This window comes from Schistocerca cancellata, chromosome 7 (genome assembly GCF_023864275.1).
Source record: "Schistocerca cancellata isolate TAMUIC-IGC-003103 chromosome 7, iqSchCanc2.1, whole genome shotgun sequence".
In the NCBI taxonomy this organism is placed as follows: domain Eukaryota; kingdom Metazoa; phylum Arthropoda; class Insecta; order Orthoptera; family Acrididae; genus Schistocerca; species Schistocerca cancellata.
This window is the reverse complement of record NC_064632.1, coordinates 442,740,975-442,764,727: the sequence shown is the minus strand read 5'-3', so window position 1 is coordinate 442,764,727 and position 23,753 is coordinate 442,740,975. Positions and strand designations below refer to the sequence as shown.

Genomic DNA, 23,753 nt, shown 5'->3' with positions numbered 1-23,753 from the left:
AAAAGAAACTTAGTGACAGATCTCTACTTGGAATGCACCTCCATTACTGTTGTCATTTTCAAGACTACATATAGCACTGCTACCTATCAGAACTTCATGAAACTATAGGGGCTGAAGCAGGAATAATCCATAATGTTCCACAACAAATTCTGCGTATTTGAACTGAAACTGGCTGAGAAGAAAATGTGACGCATTACTTATTGAATGATTCTTGTATCAGTGACCTGTTAAGGCTGGTGGCTGTGCCCTATTTCAGAGGTCTCTGTGATATTATTTTTCTACAAGAGGTACAAGATGGTATGTTGCTCCTGCTGCTCTGACCTGCCTCACAATACAAATGTTGTTTGAAAGTTGCCTTGGACAGCACATGCTCCAGATCTCTCACCCATTGAAAACATTTAGTTATGGGTTGCTGTGAGCCTGGTGTGCCATCACTTGCCAGCCACTGTGGGTGCTGAACTTTGGTTGCAACAGCATAGAATGATGTAACTCTGTCTGTCATCCACACCAGGTTTAACTCCATGCCCAGACAGTTAGAGCTATTGTTGTCACCAGAGTTGGCAGCTCTGCATTCTAAGTTTCAGATCCCATTTACTGTAAATCACTTACAAATTTAACCTTACTACATTGTGTATGCACAATAAGTACTATTTCTTTACTATATATCCTTGCTGGGGTTGCAATTTTAGCAATCAGCAGTGCAGTTATTCAGATAACTTGTAGAAAGAGTTTTTAATGAGATATATTTGTAACTTACGTATATTTCTAACTTTCTTTCCTCATAGATTCAACTCTACCTGTATCTCACTTTTCCTTTTAATCTACTGGGAAGTTTCATGCATATTCTGTTGCAGAGTGAAATATTTGTTCTGGAAACAGCCATCGAAGCTGTGGCTACATCATTTCTTCATGATATTCTTTCTTTGTGGAGTGCTAGTCTAGCAAGGTGTGCAGAGAAGTTTCTGTGCAGGTTTAATAGTGGGTGAGAGAGACATTGACAGATGGGGTGTAAGTTGTGCATGGATTCCTGTGTTGCTAAGAAATTTCAAAACAACACACAGTCTGCTGCAGAGATTCATTTGTAACTACATGAGTGTATAAGTACATAAAATTTCTGATCAGCTTTCTCTTTGAATTAAGAAGAAATGTTTAGTAGCATTGTGAAAATGATCTATTTACACATGAACTACTGGCTCTACAAATAATGTTTACAATCATTATGAGCAGGTGCTCATAAAAAGGGACAGAAATAGCATAATACTTGTATGATTGTTTTTCACATTCATTGTCAAAGGGAAGCCTACTTCTCTATTTGCTATTTTTGTTGGAATTGTGTGAACAGATAAATCACTTCTTTATGACATCAAAGATAAGACTCATATGGGGATATCTACTGTTGATGGCAACAAACTCCAGTGTCACCTGGCTGGGAAACTAGATCTTCTACACGTAAGTGTAAATGGTGAATCAGATATGGTTACAGCACACAATGTTCATTATGTGAAAAATCTTGCAACTAACCTGCTGTCTGTAGGGGAAATTGTCAAGAAAGGAAATACAGTCACCTTTGACATGCAGGGTGCAAGAGTAATCAGTGAAAGTGGTGAAGTTATAGCTACAGCAAGTAACGAAAGGGGTATTTTTAAGTTGGATATCATTGACAGTAAACATAAAAAAGTTAGTGATTCAGTATATTCAGCAGAAGGGTTTTTATGGCACCGGAGGCTTGGACATCTAAATAGAAAGAGTATGTCTATAATAAAGGATATGGTAAAGGGAATACAGAATTTTAGTGTGTCCAAGGATCCTTGTGAGACATGTATAAAGGGAAAACAAGCAAGGTTACCCTTCAAGACTAGTAAGAGTAAATCCACAGAAGTCTTACAGTTAATCCACACAGATGTATGTGGTCCGATGGAGTGTGAATCCATAGGTGGAAGTAATTATTTTCTTACGTTTATTGATGATTACTCACGATATACTCATGTTTATTTTCTTAGTTCTAAAGACCAAGTGAGTGATATCTTTGAGGAATATTGCAATATGGTTGAAAGATGGACAGGAAAGAAGATCAAGATCATCAGGTCTGATAATGGGAGAGAATATATTAACCAGAAATTGAAGAAACTTCTGGCAGAAAAGGGAATCAGGCATCAAACTACCATAAGGTACAGCCCATCTCAAAATGGGGTTGCTGAGAGGGCTAATAGGACCATTGTCGAGAAAGCAAGAAGCATGATGACTGACGCTGAATTATCCAAAGATTGTTGGGCAGAGGCAGTGTCAACAGCTGTATATTTGAACAATAGATCACCTACAAAAGCATTAAAGAGTAGAACCCCTTATGAAATATGGGTAGGAAAGAAACCTGATCTAAGCAATATAAGGGTTTTTGGGTGTGATGCAATGGCACATATTCCAAAACAGCTAAGAGGAAAGTGGGATCCAAAAGCTAAAAAGTATATTTTTGTAGGCTATTGTGAAAATTCAAAGTGCTACCGATTAATGGATCCATTGACTAAAAAGATTGTCACAAGTAGAGATGTAATATTCTTTGAAAATAGAAAGGACTCAGAAGAGAGCAAAACCACTAAGTCAACTGCACCTAGTTCAGAAGGTGAAACCTTGTGTGAGGAAATAGGAAGTGAAGAAGAGGAAGACAACAGCCAAGGACAAATGGAAGCAATTTATGATGACAATGAGTTAGAGGATGAAAAACATGAAGAAACCAATGTAAGGCGTTCTTCTCGTGTACCAAAACCGAAGGAATATCCGGATTTTGAGATGTATACAGCACAGTCCTTTAATGATGAGCCAAGAACAGCAGAAGAAGCAATGAGTGGCCCAAACTCTCAAGAATGGAAAGAAGCGATGAAGAGAGAATTAGAATCTTTATATCAAAACGAAACCTTTGAATGGATAGATATGCCAGGAGATAAGAAACCACTGCAGGCAAGATGGGTATTCAATTTGAAGAACCCTGAAAGCTCATCGCCAAAATACAAAGCAAGACTTGTGGTAAAAGGATATTCACAAAACAAGGGGTAGATTACGAAGAAACTTTTTCACCTGTAGTCAAGTATGCATCATTGAGATATCTTTTAGCCTTGGCAGTAAAACGAAATTTAATAATTCATCATATGGATGTTAAAACGGCATATTTAAATGGAAAATTGGAGGAGGAGATATATGTCATTCCACCAAGGGAAGCCATAAAAACCAGGTCAGAAAGTAAAAAGATTTGGCGTTTGAGAAAAAGTATTTATGGACTTAAACAAAGTGGACGTTGCTGGAATCAATGTCTACATGAAACTCTAATAAATATGAATATGAAGCAATCCAAGGCAGATCCCAGCATTTACTATAAAGGGAGTAAAGGGAGAAAAGAAGAAATAATAATAATGGTGATATGGGTGGACGATTTCTTTATCCTGACTGAAAGTGAAGGCCAAATGAGAATTTTCAAGAAACAGCTGCAAACCAAGTTTAAGGTGCATGATTTGGGAGAAGTTAAACGTTATTTAGGTATGCAAATTACTAAGGATGAAGAAAGACAAGAATTGAGCATAAGTCAATCATCATACACGGAAAAAATATTAAAGAAATTTGGCATGAGTGATTGCAAACCCATAAGTACTCCAATGGAAGTAGGAGTGAAGTTAAGTGTAAATGAGACTGATGTGGAATGTGACAAGAATGTTCCTTATTTAGAAGCAGTAGGGAGTCTGTTATATTTGTCTCAAACATCACGACCCGACATTGCTTTTGCCACCAATGCAGTGAGCAGATATTGCAGAGACCCAAAGGAAAAGCACTGGAAAGCTGTAAAGAGGATATTCCGATACCTAAGAGGAACCTCAAACTATGAGCTAAAATACCATAGAGATGGTAACGCAAAACTAGAGGGATATAGCAATGCGGACTGGGGGAGTGAATTGGGAGACAGATACTCCACCACTGGCTGCTGTTTTAAATTAATGGGGGCCTCACATCATGGTCCTGTCAAAAGCAAAAAACTGTTGCATTGAGCACCGTAGAGGCCGAGTATATGGCACTATCCTACACCACACAGGAAGCATTATGGCTACGAACATTAATAAGTGAAATAGAACCCAATTTAATTGAGGAACCTACAACCATCTTCTGTGACAATAAAGGAGCCATAAACCCAGCTAAAAATGATGTTACTAGTGCTAGGACAAAGCATATTGATATACGGCACCATTTCATTCGGGACCACGTAGAACGACAGAACATTGCCATGGACTATCTGCGTACAGAAGACATGTTAGCTGACCTTCTGACCAAACCCTTGAATTCCAATAATTTTCTATTAGTCTGTTATCTACATACGAGAATAGACCAAATGTTGTACATGAAATGGTATGTAATATGAATACAAAACACAATATTTCATATGAATTTCTAATTTGTTAGAACAGCTAAGCATATGGTGTCCAAGGAAAAAAGCTACATAAAATATGTATTTTAAAGAAAAGTAATATAAATAATTTTTAAAATGTACGTAATACTCTCTGGCCATCTGGCACACAGATGTATGTGATCCAGAATCCACAAGGCACATGACACAACATTGTTATACTTAATATCAGAACAAAACTAAATTCCCTCAATTGTCCAGATAGTTACTCCCTGGCTCACTGAGGCACATCTCAGGATTGGGTGATGGCTGTTACGATTTCAGGAAACCTGTGCTGATCCTTTTGAGGCTCATCTCCTCCATGCTTCTGGAAAGCTATTGTAAATGGATGTTCTGCTGTGGTGCATCTTGTTGTCATGGTGCATGGCATCTTGTTGGTTGCTTCTCAGCCATGTAAGCTGACACTTAGTAAGCAAGTTCAACTTCTCTTCTTATGTTACAGACTGATGTATTACCAAAGACATTCCTATTCTGGTCTGTAATATCATATCTAACAGCACACTTACAGACAATGTGGTCCAGGGTGCTAACTGTTCCATATTTGCTATTGTCTGTGACTGTGTTGCATATTCTCAGTCAATAGGTGAGATATGGACTATGTCCCAATGGGCAGTGTATAGCTGCTTTGCCAGAAGAAAATGTGACATTACTGACTTTACTTTTATTTTAGCAAAGAACTAGTAGGTTCCTCTTCCTATTTCTGCCCTGTCCCAGATTTATTACCACTTTGTAACAATGCATGCCTTTATTTCCTTATTTGATGTGGCTCTTGCACCAGGATATTCTTTACAAATCGTATTCACCCTTTTTGATCCAATATTCTACACCTCTCTTTCTTACAGCTATGTTTAGTGGCAGTAAGCCTAGTATCACCAGCAGCACCTCTCTCAGTGCTGCTGTATACGTGCATGTCAGGCACAAGAATATACTTCCTTGTGCTCACTGAAGAGTCTGTGCTGTCTTTTCCTTTCTGGCACTGTGAGCCCACAATACTAATTAAGACTGCATTATGACATGTTCTTACTGCATTCAGATGCAACTGAAAGCTACTTTAGCCAATTCTTGTTATTTTGCTCCTGATTTCAATGCCTCTCCAGAAAATTATCTCTGCTTGTACATGAATGTTTTGATCTTTCTGCTGAGATACCTATATACTTCCTTTCTCTTGACAGTTTGGTCCTTTCTGATTGTGGGGTTTCTTGATAATGTTCCTTTTATAACATATAAACTGTTTTGAGTGTTGATGGCATTAATTAATTTTCCATGCAGCAGATACTAATTGTTTCCAGAACTTCCCTACTGTTTTCTTCTAATGTAGCACTTGTGTTAACAGATACTGTAATTAGCAGATCATCTGTATAGACAATGCAGCCAAGGGTGCCCTTACCTGGGAGCAAGAGGGGGCCACAGCTGCCCTTAGCTCTCAGGGAAACATTTGTCTTCCAAAATATTAAAAATACTCCGTACTCACAGGTCTGCCCCCCTCTCTCCTCCCCATACACACTAGAAACTGCCATATGGGCATCCTTTAGTACATCCTCTGATATTCATCATGTTCTGAAGCTGTGTCAACAGCTCTATGCCACCATTCAAGAACTCTGGGCCGTAACACAGCGCTGAGCATTTGGTAATGTTTTTCACAATCTTCTCTCCTGAGAATTCCAATTTCGCCTGCCTATCTGGAAAGCATATATCTAATAGGTTATTGATTGTGCTCATATTTTGCACAGTTTTAGTTCATACCCAGCTGTAGAAAATGCTGCTCTAGTACAGTGCACTTCTCAAAAACTTTTGAGAAATAATGGTCAAATATTTTCAAGACTGTTGAATATGATACAAGAGCACTAGTCATCAATCAGCATCATTAGCACAACTGGATAAACTGGCAAACTAGACATCTGTCATCCTTCATTCTAGTGTTGTCATATTTTTTTCTTTTACTGATCTTCTACGAAAACCTTATATCACTGCAACAAATCATATTTGTTTGGAAAATGACAATAACAATAATAATAATAATAGCAATAATAATGTTAACCATTATGGTACATTCATGGAGAGGTAAAATTGAGGTATAATAGGAAATCATGATGAAATGAACAGTTATTTATCGGCACCATTCATGTGCATATTTTAGTGAAGTCATGTTGAGCTATACCTGCTTTGAATAATGTACACCGTATTTGTGACACATTCACAAATTCATTGAAAAAATGTTCATTTCATCACAATTCCCTGTTATATTTTGCCATACATATACTACAGTGATTATAATTACTATTTCTTTCCAAAGAAACATGATTTATTTTTTTGAAAGAAGCATTTGATGTCATTTTTATCCAGCTGTGCTAATGACTGTTCTTGGTGGCTGACACTCTCATGTGCTACTCAACAGGTTCATAAGACTATGAACCTCAGTTTCTCAGAAACAACTGAAAAGCACCTCATACACGAACAGTACACACAAATCTAAGTATGAACTACAGTCATGTAGAAGAGAAGCAAAATCTGCACCCAGTACAAAGTAGTATGCAATAATTTATTGGGTTGTTCTGGAACTGAATCAGACACATGGCTAGAAATCATAAAACTGTATTTCTGCTATGCAAGACTTGCTTCATTAAACAGTTGCTGTGAGGCTGTTTCTTGAGGCAGATGTCTTGGTCTTTCATTGACAGAGCAAAAAATGGTGCAAAAGAGAGATGGAAAGGGTGAGCCATCAGTTTGGATGAGAGAACCACATCATCACACTTTTGTTGTACTTCCTCCTTTCCTCCTGGTTCATTGTCTCTCAGACAACAAGGAACAATGTTTACATCATGTGAGACAAGAAAAGTGAGCGAACTGACAGGTATCTCGCTCACTGTGAAACATATTTTTTGGCAGGGACCTCATTTACACTAGCTAAGACTTGCCTCGCAAAGCTGTATGATTAGGGTCTCATGCATGAGCATTAAGTTTCTGTGGCTGCCTGTTGAATGAACAGTCCATACTTGTATCCAGTGGCAGTCACCTTGCGATCTGCATCACGCTGCTCCTCGAGTGCCTCCTTCTTCGAGCGCAGTAGCTGCTCATTGAGCTCTGCCAGTTTGATCCGCGATGCTTGCTGCTCAGCAGTCCTCTTGCGCAGTGCCTCCAGTTCTTCCAGCTGTAACTTCATCTGCGCCTCATTGATCCGCCGGCTCTCCTGCAATTTGAAGCAAAAAGTAAACATTTTAATGGAAAGTAAAACTATGTCTGTCATATTACTATGGAACTGCACTGACAGTCAGTGGCAGTTCATCCATGTAGCACATGCTACAACTTCTACATTGTCAGGGGCCATGAAACGCCAATTTTTGTCATGGGAAAATTAGCCATTAGAGGGTGTGAATTGAAAATAACCCTGATTACACATACATTTGCATGATTTGGCAGTATTTTTAAAGCACTGGAAATAATAGATCATTGACATAAATCTGAGCATATTTTTACATGTTTGAAGTAAACATTCACTGTAAATTTACTTCACTAAACAACATTTTTTCTATGACAAATTGACACAAGTTTTATTTATGTGTTCAATTCTACTATGGTCAGCTATGCTACTGGCACAGATCCAGTGCTAGGCTCTATTTCAGTTGTTTCCATTTAGGTTTTGGAAGTCAGTCTTTCAGTTTCCCTCTTTTTTATTATTGCTATTTTTGTCACGGATCTTTCACCTTCTGCCTTCCTTACTCAACTTCTGTATTGCTTGTTGATTGTAGCTATAGACTCACAAATGTTGTTGAATTTGCTATTTACATCAAGTATGGTCAGCCTGAGAATAAGTACTTTTATCTGGCTGGAAAATTACTGCTCTAGTCCAAGCAACAAAGGAAAATTAGAGGAACAAATTCATGTAGTCACAAATTTTTCACAGTGGTAGGAGAGAGTGCCATGAACAACATACTAAAAATCATGATTGGTGCAGAGTGAACATGGCAGAGGTGGGGGGAAGGCGGGCGGGGCTTAAAGATGACTTTCTTATGTTTTCCTTGAATAACTCATAAACTGCAGCTGGTAGCAAAAACATCTTCCCAGTACAAAATTAAACTTCATTACATGTCCTACAAAGAAGGTCCTATTCATTTCTTATTACTAATAGTTATGCGTTGCAGGGGATGGACAAACTGCAGGTTATTAGAACTAGTGTTTTAATGGGAAATGAAGTGGGTTAAGAACAAATATTAAACATGTGTAACACATCTACATGCAGTAGAATTGCATTAAGAGATAAATTGTGTTTTGGAAGTGTGGTGTGCTGGAGTGTTGGTGGAGAACAGATGTGTGAGGGAAAGAAAGTCATCAGATTGAGATCTTGCAGTTTCCTCCTTCATATGTTAGCAAGCTGAAGAGCAGGCAGGTAATTTCCTATGCTCTCTACTTCACTATGTCACAAAAAGCAACTACAGGGTGTTTTATAAAGTTATATCAATCCTTCCACAGCTTACCTTACAAATCTCTGGCAATGGAGTATGTAAATGTGTCTGGTGCTGTTTATTTTCCACAACATGCATTAACAATATGTGAAAGATAGATGTAAGGAATGCATATGGACAGATTCTAGGTAAATCCCTGCACACTGTTCTGCAATGCAAAAGGGAAATTATTTCTTAGTTATCTTGTACAGCGGCTGTAACTTCCTTCTGGGAAAGGTGACTTCCTCCACCATGAGAACTGCTCTCCTCAATTTTTTATGTCCAGTTCTCTTATGTGAACATACAAAATAACTTCACTGAACTCATGTTTACATAGATGAGTTATTTTCCATTTATTGAGTGAGTACTTATTTGAAGTTCTTAATTGAGCTTGAACTTAAATAACCTCAACAGCTAGTGCTTTCAGATGGCCACCACAATGAAGAGCCAATCCCAAGTTAACATGTTTGTTTAATTGTCTCTACTGGATATTTTGACATGCAAAGCATTACAGCAGATTATTGTTCTAAATTTCAACATGATCAGTCCCATTCCATCAGACATATTCACACCCTTCTTTCAAGACATTCTGTGTTTGTGTGGTAAATGCCTCTGCTCAGTGCAGCCCACTTTGCAAGTTCTTGCCGCTTGCAATTCCTGTATGGAAAAGATTTATGCAGTCTGCCACTAAAAGAGTTAATCGTGAGAGAAGTGCAGTAACTTTCTGGTCATTCACCAGTTCAGCACCCAGTGACTACAGTATGGTTACACAGATTTACAATATGCTGTCAACAATAGACAACAGCAGGATACCACATTTACTAGATCAATCCCTTTCCCACCAACACTACATAGGTCACTGGCAACATCATACTTAAAAATTAAATAGTTCTCAGCTAGTATTTATATGAACATACTCCGCATAAAAGTTGACTTAAAAACTGTGAATAAGTATTTACTTAATAAACTGAAAATAACTCCACTATGTAAGCACAAGGTCAGTGAAATTACTTTGTTTATTGACATGAGAGAAATGGACAGGAAATGCTGGAAAGGTATAGTCTGCCTGTAAACTGAAAAGTAGCCAGTGCTGGTGGTGGTACAAGTTGCATTTCACAGAATATAGCTAAGAATTAATTTCATGTGTAGCACTACAGAACAGTGTGCAGGGAACTGTGCAGAATCTGTTGATATTCATTTCTTGCATTAGCATTGTAAGTAACTCTTATTTGTATTCCACGTATTGTTAATGCACTTTGTGGAAAATAAACAATCTCCTGGCCATGTCTGCTCACTGTGTTGCCACTAATTCACAAGGTGCTCACTCTTTAGTTTGCAGACCTATGAAGAAAGGAAGTGCTTAACTACAAACCAGTGACCTATCTTCCCTCATGCATCTGCCCTCCATTTCATCCTCCCTCCACCTCATTATACTCCCAAAACACAAATTATTCCTTAATACAGATCTAATACACTTAAATGTTGTACACACATTTAATATTTGTTCTTAACACACTTCATTTAACAGTAAGCATTAATTTTATACCATTAAAAATATTTTAATAATTTGTGGTTTTCCATCCCCTGCAATGTGGAAACTATTAGTCCTAGAAAAAAATAATAGGATCTTTTTGTAGGAAATTTGATGGCATTTAATTCTGTACTGGGAAACATTTTTGCTAGAAGCCACAGTTTTTGACCTAATCAAGAAAAACATGAAGTGACCTTTAAATGCTCCTCTGTCACTCCCAAGATCACACAGCACTGGTCAGTATGTTGTTGCTGGAACTCCCTCAGTTGTTCATGGAATTTCCTCCTACAAGTGTACAAAAATTTGTGACTACACATATTTTTCCACTATTCGATCTGTTTTGGTCTCCATTGATTGGGCTAGTGAGACCACTTTACAGGAAGGCCCTCTAACAACCAGCTGAAAACTGTCCTGTGTTAAACATGGCTGATAATATGTACAACTCCTTGCCATTTCTGAGGCTCATGGTTTTTAAGCTAGACGTGAACCTCTTCAAAAGACAAATTGCTGAAACGGTTTATGTTCTGATAGGTTATAGTTTCCAAATTTTGAAATAGTCTCTGGGACTGTGTAGTTTCCTTTGATTCAAGCAACTACGCCTGGGTTCAGGCAGGATCCCCCGGTTTATTCGAAGCTCAGGTGCTATTCCAATACAGTTGGAGAGTATCTGCAATGCTGTTGGAGTTCAAGGGGAATACCAGTCTGGCACACATTTTTACTCGTCGCTTTTAAGTCCATAGAAAGTCTCGATGCAGCTGATGTCATTTGTTCCTTTTCTTTGTCCCCCATCCACCTTCAATTTACATAATAAATTAGAAATAATCTTTAGGGCTACGTCAATATAATTTAAATCTCTACTGATAGTTCAAAAGGTATAGAGATGTTACTACACCTCCACTGTGTTGCATTGAGCTGTGAGGCGATCAGATAAGGATGTGTACATCTGACACAGAGCCAGGAATCTCCTTTCACACATCCTGTGTTAGCAACGCTCCACTCCACAGCCAGTTTTGCCCTAGCTACGCCAGTGCCAAGAGTGGTTACAAGTGGGCTAAACAAGGAACCGTATGGCAATAAGTCAGGCTACGCACGTCGGCGCGCTTCTGGGCCTCGAGCTGGCGCAGCTCCTCGTTCTGGCGGATCTGCGTGAGCAGGCTGGAGACGTGCTCGCGTGTGCGCTCGGCCTGCCTCTGGCACCGCTCTGCCTCGGCGCGCAGCGCTCGCTGGCGCTCCTGCTCCATCATCTGGTCCAGCCGCGCCTCCTCCGCCTCCACCTCCCGTCTGTGCAGTGACCGCCGTCACACTGTGTCAGGCTGCATGGAAAACTAGAAATAAATAGCAGCGGCAGCAGCACCATCACCACCACCGCTACAGCAAGGCGCAATGAAGATCTGGAAACCAAAGATTGAGCATATAGCAAACTAAATTTTACATATCGTTTCTTTTTCATGAAAGCCAATCCAAGATGGCGAACTCGGCAAAAAGAGAAAAAGAAAAAAAAGCCCTGCGAAGCTGAAGAAACGATTTTTCTTAAGGGGGTAGGAGGTCAAACAGGCCGACTTGGAGCAGGAGAGGCACCACAGGACATTTTATTTTCTACTGTCTATACTTTTACAAATAAATTCATAAAACTTTGTCAGCATGACCGGGAGGGATTCAGAATTCACACTTATAGCAGTGGAAGTGCAAAAACATAACAAAATAATTTTTTTTTAGATATGAAATTTCATCATTTTTTTCTCTTACTGTTGGCTGCATTTGTTGCTATAGGTACATTTTTCTTCACAAGTAAGAGAGATTCATTGATGAATTTTGTACAGCATACAAACCATACATATAGGTGTATGAAACTCTAGAATTATCCAAATCTGTTAAAAACTGTGGTAAAAATTGAGATAATTAACTACAAAATTTGATTTTTTTTTTTCTAAACATGAAGTTTAAAACGTAACAGCTCATTTATTTTTTTCATAAATTAAATAGATTCTAGAGTTTCAGACACCTGTAAGTATGCAGAATGAGATTTTCATCCTGCAGCGCAGTGTGCACTGATATGAAACTTCCTGGCAGATTAAAACTGTGTGCCGGACCGAGACTCGAACTCGGGACCTTTGCGAGCACTTGCCCGCGAAAGGCAAAGGTCCCGAGTTCGAGTCTCGGTCCGGCACACAGTTTTAATCTGCCAGGAAGTTTCAGCTGTAAGTATGGTTTGTATGCTGTGCAAAAGTCATCGAACAGACTCTCTTACTTATGAAGAAAAGTGTACCTATAGCAACAAATGCAGCCAGTAGTAAGTGAAAAAATGATTAAATTTCACATGTAAAAAAATTATTTTGTTATGTTTTTGAACTTCCGCTGCTACGAGTGTGAATCCTGAATCCTTCCTGGTCATGTTGACAAAGTTTTATGAATTTACTTGTAAAAGTATAGACAGTGGAAATTAAAATGTCCTCTGGTGCCTCTCCTGCTCCAAGTCAGCCCGTTTAACGTCCTACCCCCTTAAGTAAGTGAAAACGTATACCTCCCATCGGAAAACGTCAAAGAACGAAGTTATAAGGCTTAAAAAGATGTATCGATTGCTTTTTAGAAGTATCGATTACTTTCTTACGTTTCGAGATATAGCGAAAAAACTTTAAAAATCGTGTTCTCTATAGCGCCTTGCCATACTCTTTATTGACTGCAAGAATTGACCGCGATAGGTCAAAAAAAGAGCATAATTGAAGAATTAAAAAATGTTGATTACCGCACGGGATAGCCGCGCGGTCTAGGGCGCCTTGTAACCGGAAAAGGGAAATGTATCTGACAGCAAGAAAGAGTAGTGACCCAGAAACTATCAAACATTATAAAAACTACTGTGTTATATTAAGAAAAGTTATTAAAAAATCCAGAAGTATGTGTATCAGTCTGAAATCAGCAACTCTGATGATAAAATTAAAACAATTTGGAATATTATTAAAAGAGAAACAGGTCAACCAATAGCACAGGAAGACAGTATTACCATCAAATTGAATGAAAACTTTACGAACAAAAAGTCAGAAGCTGAAAATATTTTTAATAATCATTTTCTAAATGTTGTGGATAAAGTAGGATCCAGGCGTTCATTAGAAGATGCTAGGCTGTTAATGGAAGAGGCCATACCTACGCAATTTGATACAACTGAAATCTCACCCACTTCTCATTCTGAAATTAGGAAAATAATAAACTTGCTTAAAAGCAAAAACTCACATGGAATTGATGGCATTTCCAGCAAAATACTAAAAGCTGCTTCTCAACAGATAAGTAAGATTCTTAGGCACCTGTGTAATAGCTCTCTGGAACAGGGCATTTTCCCTGATAGACTGAAATATGCTATTGTTATACCTTTGCATAAAAAGGGGGATAGATCTGATGTCATCAATTACCGTCCAATCTCCCTTCTAACAGCTTTATCCAAAATTTTTGAGAAAGTAATGTATTCAAGAGTAGCTTCACATATCTGTAAAAATGAAGTACTAACAAAATGTCAGTTTGGTTTCCAGAAAGGTTTTTCAATAGAAAATGGCATATATGCTTTCACCAAGCAAATTTTGAATGATCTGAATAACCGAACACCACCCATTGGGATTTTTTGTGATCTCTCAAAGGCTTTTGATTGTGTAAATCATGAAATTCTGCTAGACAAGCTCAAATATTGTGGCATGAGTGGGACAGTGCACAAATGGTTCAATTCCTACCTAACTGGACGAGTGCAGGAAGTTGAAATAAGCAGTTCTCATAATATGCAAAGATCAGCACATTCCTCAAACTGGGGAACTATCAAGAATGGGGTTCCACAAGGGTCGGTCTTGGGTCCTTTGTTGTTCTTAATATACGTATATTAATGACTTGCCATTCTATATTCATGAAGAGGCAAAGTTAGTTCTCTTTGCTGATGATACAAGTATAGTAATCACACCTGACAAACAAGAATTAACTGATGAAATTGTCAATACTGTCTTTCAGAAAATTACTAAGTGGTTCCTTGTAAACGGACTCTCGCTGAATTTTGATAAGACAGTACATACAGTTCCGTACAGTGAATGGTATGACGCCATTAATAAATATAGACCTTAATCAGAAGCATATAGCTAAGGTAGAATATTCAAAATTTTTAGGTGTGTCCAATGATGAGATATTAAATTGGAAGAAACACATTGATGATCAACTGAAACGTTTGAGTTCAGCTACTTATGCAATAAGGGTCATTGCAAATTTTGGTGATAAACATCTTAGTAAATTAGCTTACTATGCCTGTTTTCACTCATTGCTTTCATATGGCATCATATTTTGGGGTAATTCATCGCTGAGGAATAAAGTATTTATTGCACAAAAGCGTGTAATCAGAATAATAGCTGGAGTCCACCCAAGATCATCCTGCAGACATTTATTTAAGGATCTAGGGATATTCACAGTAGCTTCTCAGTATATATACTCTCTTACGAAATTTGTTAATAACAACCAAACCCAATTCAAAAGTAATAGCAGTGTGCATAACTACAATACTAGGAGAAAGGATGATCTTCACTATTCAAGATTAAATCTAACTTTGGCACAGAAAGGGGTGAATTATACTGCCACTAAAGTCTTTGGTCACTTACCAAATAATATCAAAAGTCTGACAGATAACCAACAAGTATTTAAGAAGAAATTAAAAGAATTTCTGAATGATAACTCTTTCTACTCCATAGAGGAATTTTTAGATATAAATTAAGAAAAAAAGAAAAAAAAACAAAAAACTATAAAAAAAATAAAAAATAAAAAAACACAAAAAATAAAAAAGTTGTTATATTAACTTAAGTATGTTGTTAAATTAACTTAATTATGTCATGTATTGGAAAATTTGACTCGTTCCACATCATTACGAAATATCGTATTCATGATCCATGGAACTAGTATTAATCTAATCTAATCTAATCTGTCACGATCCATGCGGCTCCCTCTGTCGGAGGTTTGAGTCCTCCCTCGGGCATGGGTGTGTGTGTTGTCCACACCGTAAGTTAGTTAATGTTACATTAAGTAGTGTGTGGGCTTAGGGACCGATGGTCTCAGCAGTTTGGCCCCGTAAGAAATTACCACAAATTTCCAAATTTTCCAATGTTGATTATTTTTCAAGATATACCGAGTTTTTGGAAAAAACCGCGCTCTCAATAATAGGTTATATCTTCCCAGCGGCTGGCTCTTTAGCAACGGATTTAGGTTTTTTCTCTTCGCAAAGAGTTGTGCTACCATGTTATTCAATGAAGATGTTTTGGCTTAAAAAAGATCTATCGATTCCTTTTTGTTACTATCGATTCCTTTCTGATCTTTCGACATGTATAGATAAAAAGGTAAAATCGGGATCAGTATAACTCGTTAACATTTACGTTCCCATACTTGCTATTTTAGTGTAAGTATAGCTCACAGTAAGTCAATAAAGTACTTGTTTGAAACATTAAAAAATACTAATTGTTTTTCAAGGTTTACTGATTTTCTTGAGAATTGGCTAGATTTTCTCAGTGGCTGGCCCTACAGAAACGGTTTTACGCTTATTTTCTTCGCAAAAAGTTATGCTACCAAGACATTCAATAATTTTTACGATTGCATTAATTGCAACGATCTGACTTCGAAAAACTTGCAGTATTCCGGGAGTGATTTTTTAAACTAGCTATCTCAATGTTTATTTTATGAAAATAAATTTTAAAGAATGAAATAGCGGACATTTTTTACGACCTTTCAAAAAAATCTACGACCCTCTGGAGCAGAGATAACTTTTTTTAAAAGTCTAGTGGACATAATTAACATTCTACAGCGATACGCTTGCTTGAGGTTAATATTCAATACGCAGATTTTCAGGACAAAAATAGTAGCACATTTTTCATTGATTTTTACTATTAGTAACTGAGTAACAAAGTTAAGTGTGCAACCACAGAGTGGCAAGTTTTTCGAAGTCGTTTTTTGGTTCTTACAATTAACTTAATCGTAAAAATTATTTAGTAAAGCGGTAGTACAACTCTCTGGGAAGAAAATAAGCCTAATACCGTTACTGTAGGGCAATATGCTGAGAAGATCTAGCCAGTTATCGAGAGCGCCGCTTTCTTAAAAAATATATATATAAAAAACAAAGCAAAACAAAAAACCTCGAAATATATCGAAAAATAATTAATATTTTTTAAAAAAATTTCATATAAATACTTTTTTTTGACTTAATACGGGCTATACTTGCGGTAAATACCATGGGTACGTGAATGTTAACAAATTATAGAGAACCCAATTTATAGCTCTTGACCCGAGTTTCATGAAAAATAAGCTTTCTTTAAGATTTGAATTCCTGTAAGCTCACATTTTTTGTTTTCAGGTAATGTTTTTTGTAAACTTAGCATTAATCCGTCACAGACTGCTTGGACTACTAGTATTTAGTTCGTATACCACTTTTAGATTTCCTACATGTTTCTGAGAAGAAGTCAACAGACTGTTTACTTGTCTGCTATTTATTTTCTTGTTAGAATTTAAGAATTTACGTATTTTGCTATTGCTACTGTAGAATGTATTAGCACTGTAGTGCAATTCACTCCATTGGAAGCACAGGGCCACTTGATTTACTTGAATTTTGTGACCGTTATAAACAGTAAACAGTCTATATATCTCCAACTGTAGAGCAGAAAAGACCTCAGTAGTAGTAGCAGCAGTGGTACTGAATGCTGTGTACATATCGTTTAGATCAGTTTTGTTCTTATGTACTTCCAAGTGGAAGTGAACAGTAAATGTCTATTGATCTGTTCTTAATAATGCTTTGTATTTTGTAATTGCTATTGTAGATGATGATGTTTGGTTTGTGGGGCGCTCAACTGCACGGTCATCAGCGCCGCTACAAAGTCCCAATTTTCACACAGTCCAATTTTTTCACATTCCAGTCTAACCAATGTCATGAATGATGATGATGATGATGAAATGATGAAAACAACACGATCACCCAGTCCCCTGTTACTGTAGAATGAACTAAGGTATGCAGGCGGTTTCAAGAGGAACAGTGTTTTAGCAGGTGGAAATGTCGACTACACTCTAAGACCAAAAAGAAAACGGGCGCACCACGAAGAAGTTATGTAAATTGATCACAAACTGACATTCGTACAGGTTTCGACGGAGAATGCAAAATTGTAAACTTTTGCAGCCGATCGATGAATGTGTGACGCTGCAGTGCATGTTACACTGCGCAGCTGCAAGGATAATACTCAGGGAGCTTGTCGATACCAGGTCACTATTCGACGATGTCGGAGGTAATGGCTAAACAATGACCGAATACAGCATCAAGAAGGAAGAGGTCGACCTAGAGAAACGATATTCCACAGCTCGTGGTCTAGTGATTAGCGCTGCTACCTCTGGATCATGGGTTCTAGGTTCGTTTGCCGGCTGTGTCGGGGATTTTCTCCGCCCGCGGAGTGGGTGTTTGTGTTGTCCTCATCATTTCATCATCTTTCGGGAAAGTGGCGAGACTGGGCAGTGAATAGATTAGTAATTTGTACGGGCGCTGATGATCGCGCATTAAGCGCCCCACAAACCAAATACCATGATCATCATCATCATTAGAGAGACGACAAAACGTGAGGACCACGCAGTAGTCAGAGATGAAATCAGAGATCCGGATTCATCATTATCACCGAACCGACGTGCAGCTGGTGCTTCAGTGACCACAAAAACCATCAACATGTGCCTCGCAGAAAGAGGCTGAGCTCAAGGCGACCCTGGCGTCGATTACCATTGTCCTCCGTACACCAGCAAGCCCATCTACAGTTGTGTCAGGCTCATTCGGCATGGAATCTCATTGACTGGAGTAGAACTATCTTCAGTGATGAGAGCCGCTTCGAACTGAGCACGCCGGCCAGTGTGGCCGAGCGGTTCTGGGCGCTACAGTCTGGAACCGCGCGAGCGCTAAGGTCGCAGGTTCGAATCCTGCCTCGGGCATGGATGTGTGTGATGTCCTTAGGTTAGTTAGGTTTAAGTAGTTCTAAGTTCTAGGGGACTGATGACCTCAGAAGTTAAGTCCCATAGTGCTGAGAGCCATTTGAACCATTTTTTTGAACTGAGCACTGATAACCAGCGAAGACGTGTCTGGAGGCGCTCCAGACAGTGGTGGCATTCCAGCCTAACTGCCGCCCGCCATACGGCCCGACAACCAAGAGTGATGGTATGGGGTCTCATTTCATTTCATAGCACTACGCCTTTGGTCGTCATCCGCGGCACGCTAACAGCACAGCGGTACGTCGACGATGTTCGACGCCCCGTATTGTTACCCATCATGGCAAACCATCCTGGACCTACATTTCAGCGAGATAATGCCGGCCCGCACGCGGCGAGAATTTCTACTGCTTGTCATCGTGTTTGGCAGAACCTACTTTGCCCAGATAGGCCGCCGGATCTCTCCCAAATTTAGAACGTTTGGAGCAGTATGGGCAGGGCCCTTCTAGCATCTCGGAATTTTGACGATGTAACGTGCCCATTGGACTTTGGCCCAATATCCCTCAGGGGGATATCCAAGAACTCCGATGATCAATGCTATGCCGAGTAACTGCTTGCACAAGGGCCAGAGGTGTACTAACGTGTTATTGGCTTGCTCAATTTGTGAAGCTCTTTCTGCAAACTAAATCATCAATTTTTTCTGAAATTGAAATAATTTGTTCTTCTATACATCTATATCACAACTACAGATTTCCGCCCTATTCGGATACTTCCTTCGTGGTGGGTCGTTTTTTTTTTCTTTTTGTCTTGTCTTAGAGTGTATTTCCCGCTAAACATCTATATAACGTGTGCCAAGTTTTTATTGATTACACAGATACGGCTGCTAAAAAGTAACCTACAGAAAATAATCGCCGCAGGCGATAAGTAAAGAGAAATGATTAATTTCACAATTGATTTCGGTGAATTCCATCACCGACTTGAATCCACTTTTCAATTCTCTTGGCAGTAACTCTTCTCAGATCGTCTTGGCGTATTTTATGAACGCAACACTATTCATAATCCTAACAGTCACTTCGTCTTTTGTTTTTACTTTTTCTTTGGGGACCTTTAATCTGTTCCTACAGGCAAACATCTAAATGGGTAAGGGACGGGGACTGTGACGGCCAAGAAACGTGACCATTTTTGCCAATCCCATTAAACTGCTTACTAATGAAGCCACTTTTTCTCGTGTCGTTGTCAATAACTATCGTCACTCATTTCGTTGATCCGATGACAACCAGCACGTGTTTTTGGAGACACATTTTGCGTAACGTTTCTTGAAACTGAATCTGCAGCGTTACTGAAAGAGGCTGCTTTGGTTGTAAGGGTGGGTATGTTCTTCCAGCATGACGGTGTCCGTGCATATTCTGGTGGTCAGATGACACATTATGTATCGACACAAATTGTAACGCTTCTTGGCCGCGGCCGCAGACCTCACCCCTTCAGATTTTTGCCTCTAGGGACGGTTGGTTGAAGGAGACCACAGAGTAAAAGTAATTCCAAAGATAAATTGATTGTTCGCAATATGAATAGCGCTGCTCTCATAAAATACGCCAAGACGACCTCCGCAGGAGCTACACGTGGTGTTGTCAAGAGAATCTGAAATTGCATTCAAGTCGGAGATGGTTTCATGAAAATCAACGTTAAACTTAATCATTTGCTTAACACTTTCAGTGAGTATTTGTCTGCGCTACAATCTGTTGGTTGTATCTGCATGAGAAGTAAAAACTAGACACATGTTATACGGAATGTATTGTTCGAATTAGTCTATTCTACCAGCTCCTAAAAAATTTACTACCAGTAAATCAGTACTTTTCACGTACGAAACAGCTTGAAACGACTGATTAATTTATAAATGCGTTAAGGTGCTAAATGTTTGCCTTTAAGAATGTAAACGAGAAAAACGATTGGAAAGATTTGAAATTATGCTTAAAATTTGTAAAAAGTCCCAAAGCTCTCCTATTATGAAACAGTTGTTTGGTTTGTGGGGGCGCTCAACTGCGTTGTCATCAGCGTCCGTACAAAATCCCAACTTTTACACAGTCCAATTTTTTTTATTTTACACAATCCAATGGAGCCATTGTCACGAATGATGATGATGATGAAATGATGAGAAAACACAAACATCCTGGACAGAGAAAATCGTCAACCTGGCCGGGTATCGAACCCGGGACGCCGTGATCCATAGGCAGCAACGCTAGCCACTAGACCACGAGCTGCAGACTTACAAAACAGTGGATGAGTATAAACAGGGTAATTTGTGTTGTATTTGAAGAATAACTAATTTCTCAGGCACCTCAATGTTTACGACGTCAGATCTCTTGATGTTGGATTGGGTTGTTGTGGAGGAGGAGACCATACAGTAAGGTCATCGGTCTCATCGGATTAGGGAAGGACGGAGAAGGAAGTCGGCCGCGCCCTTTCAAAGGTACCATCCCCACATTTACCTGGAGCGATTTAGGGAAATCACAGAAAACCTAAATCAGGATGGCCGGACGCGGGATTGAACCGTCGTCCTACTGAATGCGAGTCCAGTGTGCTAGCTACTGCGCCACCTCGCTCGGTAGATTTCTCGAATGTCGATACTGGCTGCAAGCTGGGATGAAAATAGAGTTATCAGTAAAGAAGTAATAAATTAAAACATTAAAACGTCGTGCATGATGCTGCTGTTTTAATGCACGAATAGCATAAACGTAGTAAGCGATAAACTTTTTCCTTTCATCATTTTCTGGGTCGTGTTAGTGAGAAAAATTTCGTGAAGGTTTGATATTATATGTGAAGTTTGTTGGAAGTCGCTAACTATTCTCATTCTCAAATAGTGGATGAATAAAGTCCAGCCGTTTGCGCGCCGTCTATTACATTCCTCGAGACAAACACAGTTTCTAAGTGTAATGCATAGCTAACTGTGTCAAGCCTTAACGTAAGATTATACTTCTTAATTAGTAGATTATGACATCGCTTTAAATTTTTAAATTAGGCCAGTAATTACGCGAATATAGAGAATAATATTTTTGTTGTCCCAGCAAGCCGCTAGACAGACAACCTGAATGTGGGCTTGGGTACCGTGCCTCGTGTTCCGGGATAGTTGGTTAGTAATAAAGATTCCTCCTGAAACATTCGGTATTTTCGTTGTTTACACTGGATGCTTATAATTACACTACTGGCCATTAAAACTGCTACACCAAGAAGAAATGCAGATGATAAAAGGGTATTCATTGGACAAATATATTATACTAGAACTGACATGTGATTACATTTTCACGCAATTTGTGTGCATAGATCCTGAGAAATCAGTACCCAGAGCAACCACCTCTGGCCGTAATAGCGGCCATGATACGCCTGGGAATTGAGTCAAAAAGAGGTTGGATGGCGTGTACAGGTACAGCTGCCCATGCAGCTTCAACACGATACCACAGTTCATCAAGAGTAGTGACAGGCGTATTGTGCCGAGCCAGTTGCTCGGCCACCATTGACCAGACGTTGTCAATTGGTGAGAGATCTGGAGAATATGCTGGCCAGGGCAGCAGTCGAACATTTTCTTTATCCAGGGAGGCCCGTACAGGACCTGCAACATGCGGTCGTGCATTATCCTGCTGAAATGTAGGGCTTCGCAGGGATCGAATGAAGGGTAGAGCCACAGGTCACAACACATCTGAAACGTAACGTCCACTGTTCAAAGTGCCGTCAATGCGAACAAGAGGTGACCGAGACGTGTAACCAGAGGCACCCCTTAAAATCACTCCGGGTGATACGCCAGTATGGCGATGACGAATACACGCTTCCATTGTGCGTTTACCACGATGTCTCCAAACACGGATGCGACCATCATGATGCTGTAAACAGAACCTGGCTTCATCCGAAAAAATGACGTTTTGCCATTCGTGCACCCAGGTTCGTCGTTGCATACACCATCGCAGGCGCTCCAGTCTGTGATGCAGCGTCAAGGGTAACCGCAGCCATGGTCTCCGAGCTGATAGTCCATGCTGCTCCAAACGTCGTTAAAATGTTCAAATGTGTGTGAAATCTTATGGGACTTAACTGCTAAGGTCATCAGTCCCTAAGCTTACACACTACTTAACCTAAATTATCCTAAGGATAAACACATACGCCCATGCCCGAGGGAGGACTCGAACCTCCGCCGGGACCAGCCGCACAGTCCATGACTGCAGCGCCCTAGACCGCTCGGCTAATCCCACGCGGCTGCAAACGTCGTCGAACTGTTCTGCAGATGATTGTTGTCTTGCAAACGTCCCCGTCTGTTGTCTCATGGATCGAGACGTGGCTGCATGATCCGTTACAGCCATGCGGATAAGAAGCTTGTCATCTCGACTGCTTGTGATACGAGGCCGTTGAGATCCTGCACGGCGTTCCGTATTACCCTCCTGAACCCACCGATTCCATATTCTGCTAACAGTCATTGGATCTCCACCAACGCGAGGAGCAATGTCGCGATACGATAAACAGCAATCGCGATAGGCTACAGTCCGACCTTTATCAACGTCGGAAACGTGATGGTACGCATTTCTCCTTACACGAGGCATCACAACAACTTTTCACCAGACAACGCCGGTCAATTGCTGTTTGTGTATGAGAAATCGGTTGGAAACTTTCCTCATGTCAGCACGTTGTAGGTGTCTCCACCGGCGCCAGCCTTGTGTGAATGCTCTGAAAAGCTAATGATTTGCATATCACAGCATCTTCTTCCTGTCGGTTAAATTTGGCGTCTGTAGCACGTCATCTTCGTGGTGTAGCAATTTTAATGGACAGTAGTGTGAAATGCAGCTATTCACAGAGGTCCAGTGGGGACTGCAATTATCATATGGCAACGAAACTTGGTAGATATTCTAATGCGTCAATGCGCAACCGATTCACGCTTTAAAAAATTAAACCCAATTTTGCCCACCATGTACAAATTTGGCAATGTGAATGCATGAAAGAAGTACCGAATGTTGCCATATGTAATGGATTAGCAACGGGTTGAGGGCAGAAAATGTCAAAAAAGTGGCACAATGTTGACATTATTAATCGCCGCTTACACAGTTTGTTCAATATGAGCACCGGAGACATCGACGAGATGCTGCACAGCCGCAGATTTGCACCTGATGGCCAAAATTGGAATAATTTTTCCAGCGTAAATCGGTTTCACATTAATGAATTAGAATATCTACCAAGTTTTGCTATCATACGATTATTAAACCTCTGTAACTGCACTTTAATTATAGCCATCCGGCATTTTGTTGCGCTTCACAATTGATGGTGTTAATATACTCCTCTTTGAGCCATGCAGCCTAACTGAAAAGATATTCTTACTTCTTGTGTACATGTTCAGCTTAAAACACGCTGAGACGTATGT

At 39.6% G+C, this 23,753-nt stretch overlaps 1 protein-coding gene across 1 annotated transcript in view; it reads right to left on the bottom strand.

The window, feature by feature from the left end:
- LOC126092819 (cilia- and flagella-associated protein 45-like) overlaps positions 1–23,753 on the bottom strand; it is a 134,300-nt gene that overhangs the window by 79,076 nt on the left and 31,471 nt on the right. Inside the window, exons 4-5 of the mRNA XM_049908548.1 lie at positions 11,503–11,692; positions 7,455–7,628 (exon numbers count right to left, since the gene is read on the bottom strand). Coding sequence (XP_049764505.1) covers positions 7,455–7,628; positions 11,503–11,692 — 364 coding nt within the window. The remainder of the gene's footprint in view (positions 1–7,454; positions 7,629–11,502; positions 11,693–23,753) is intronic.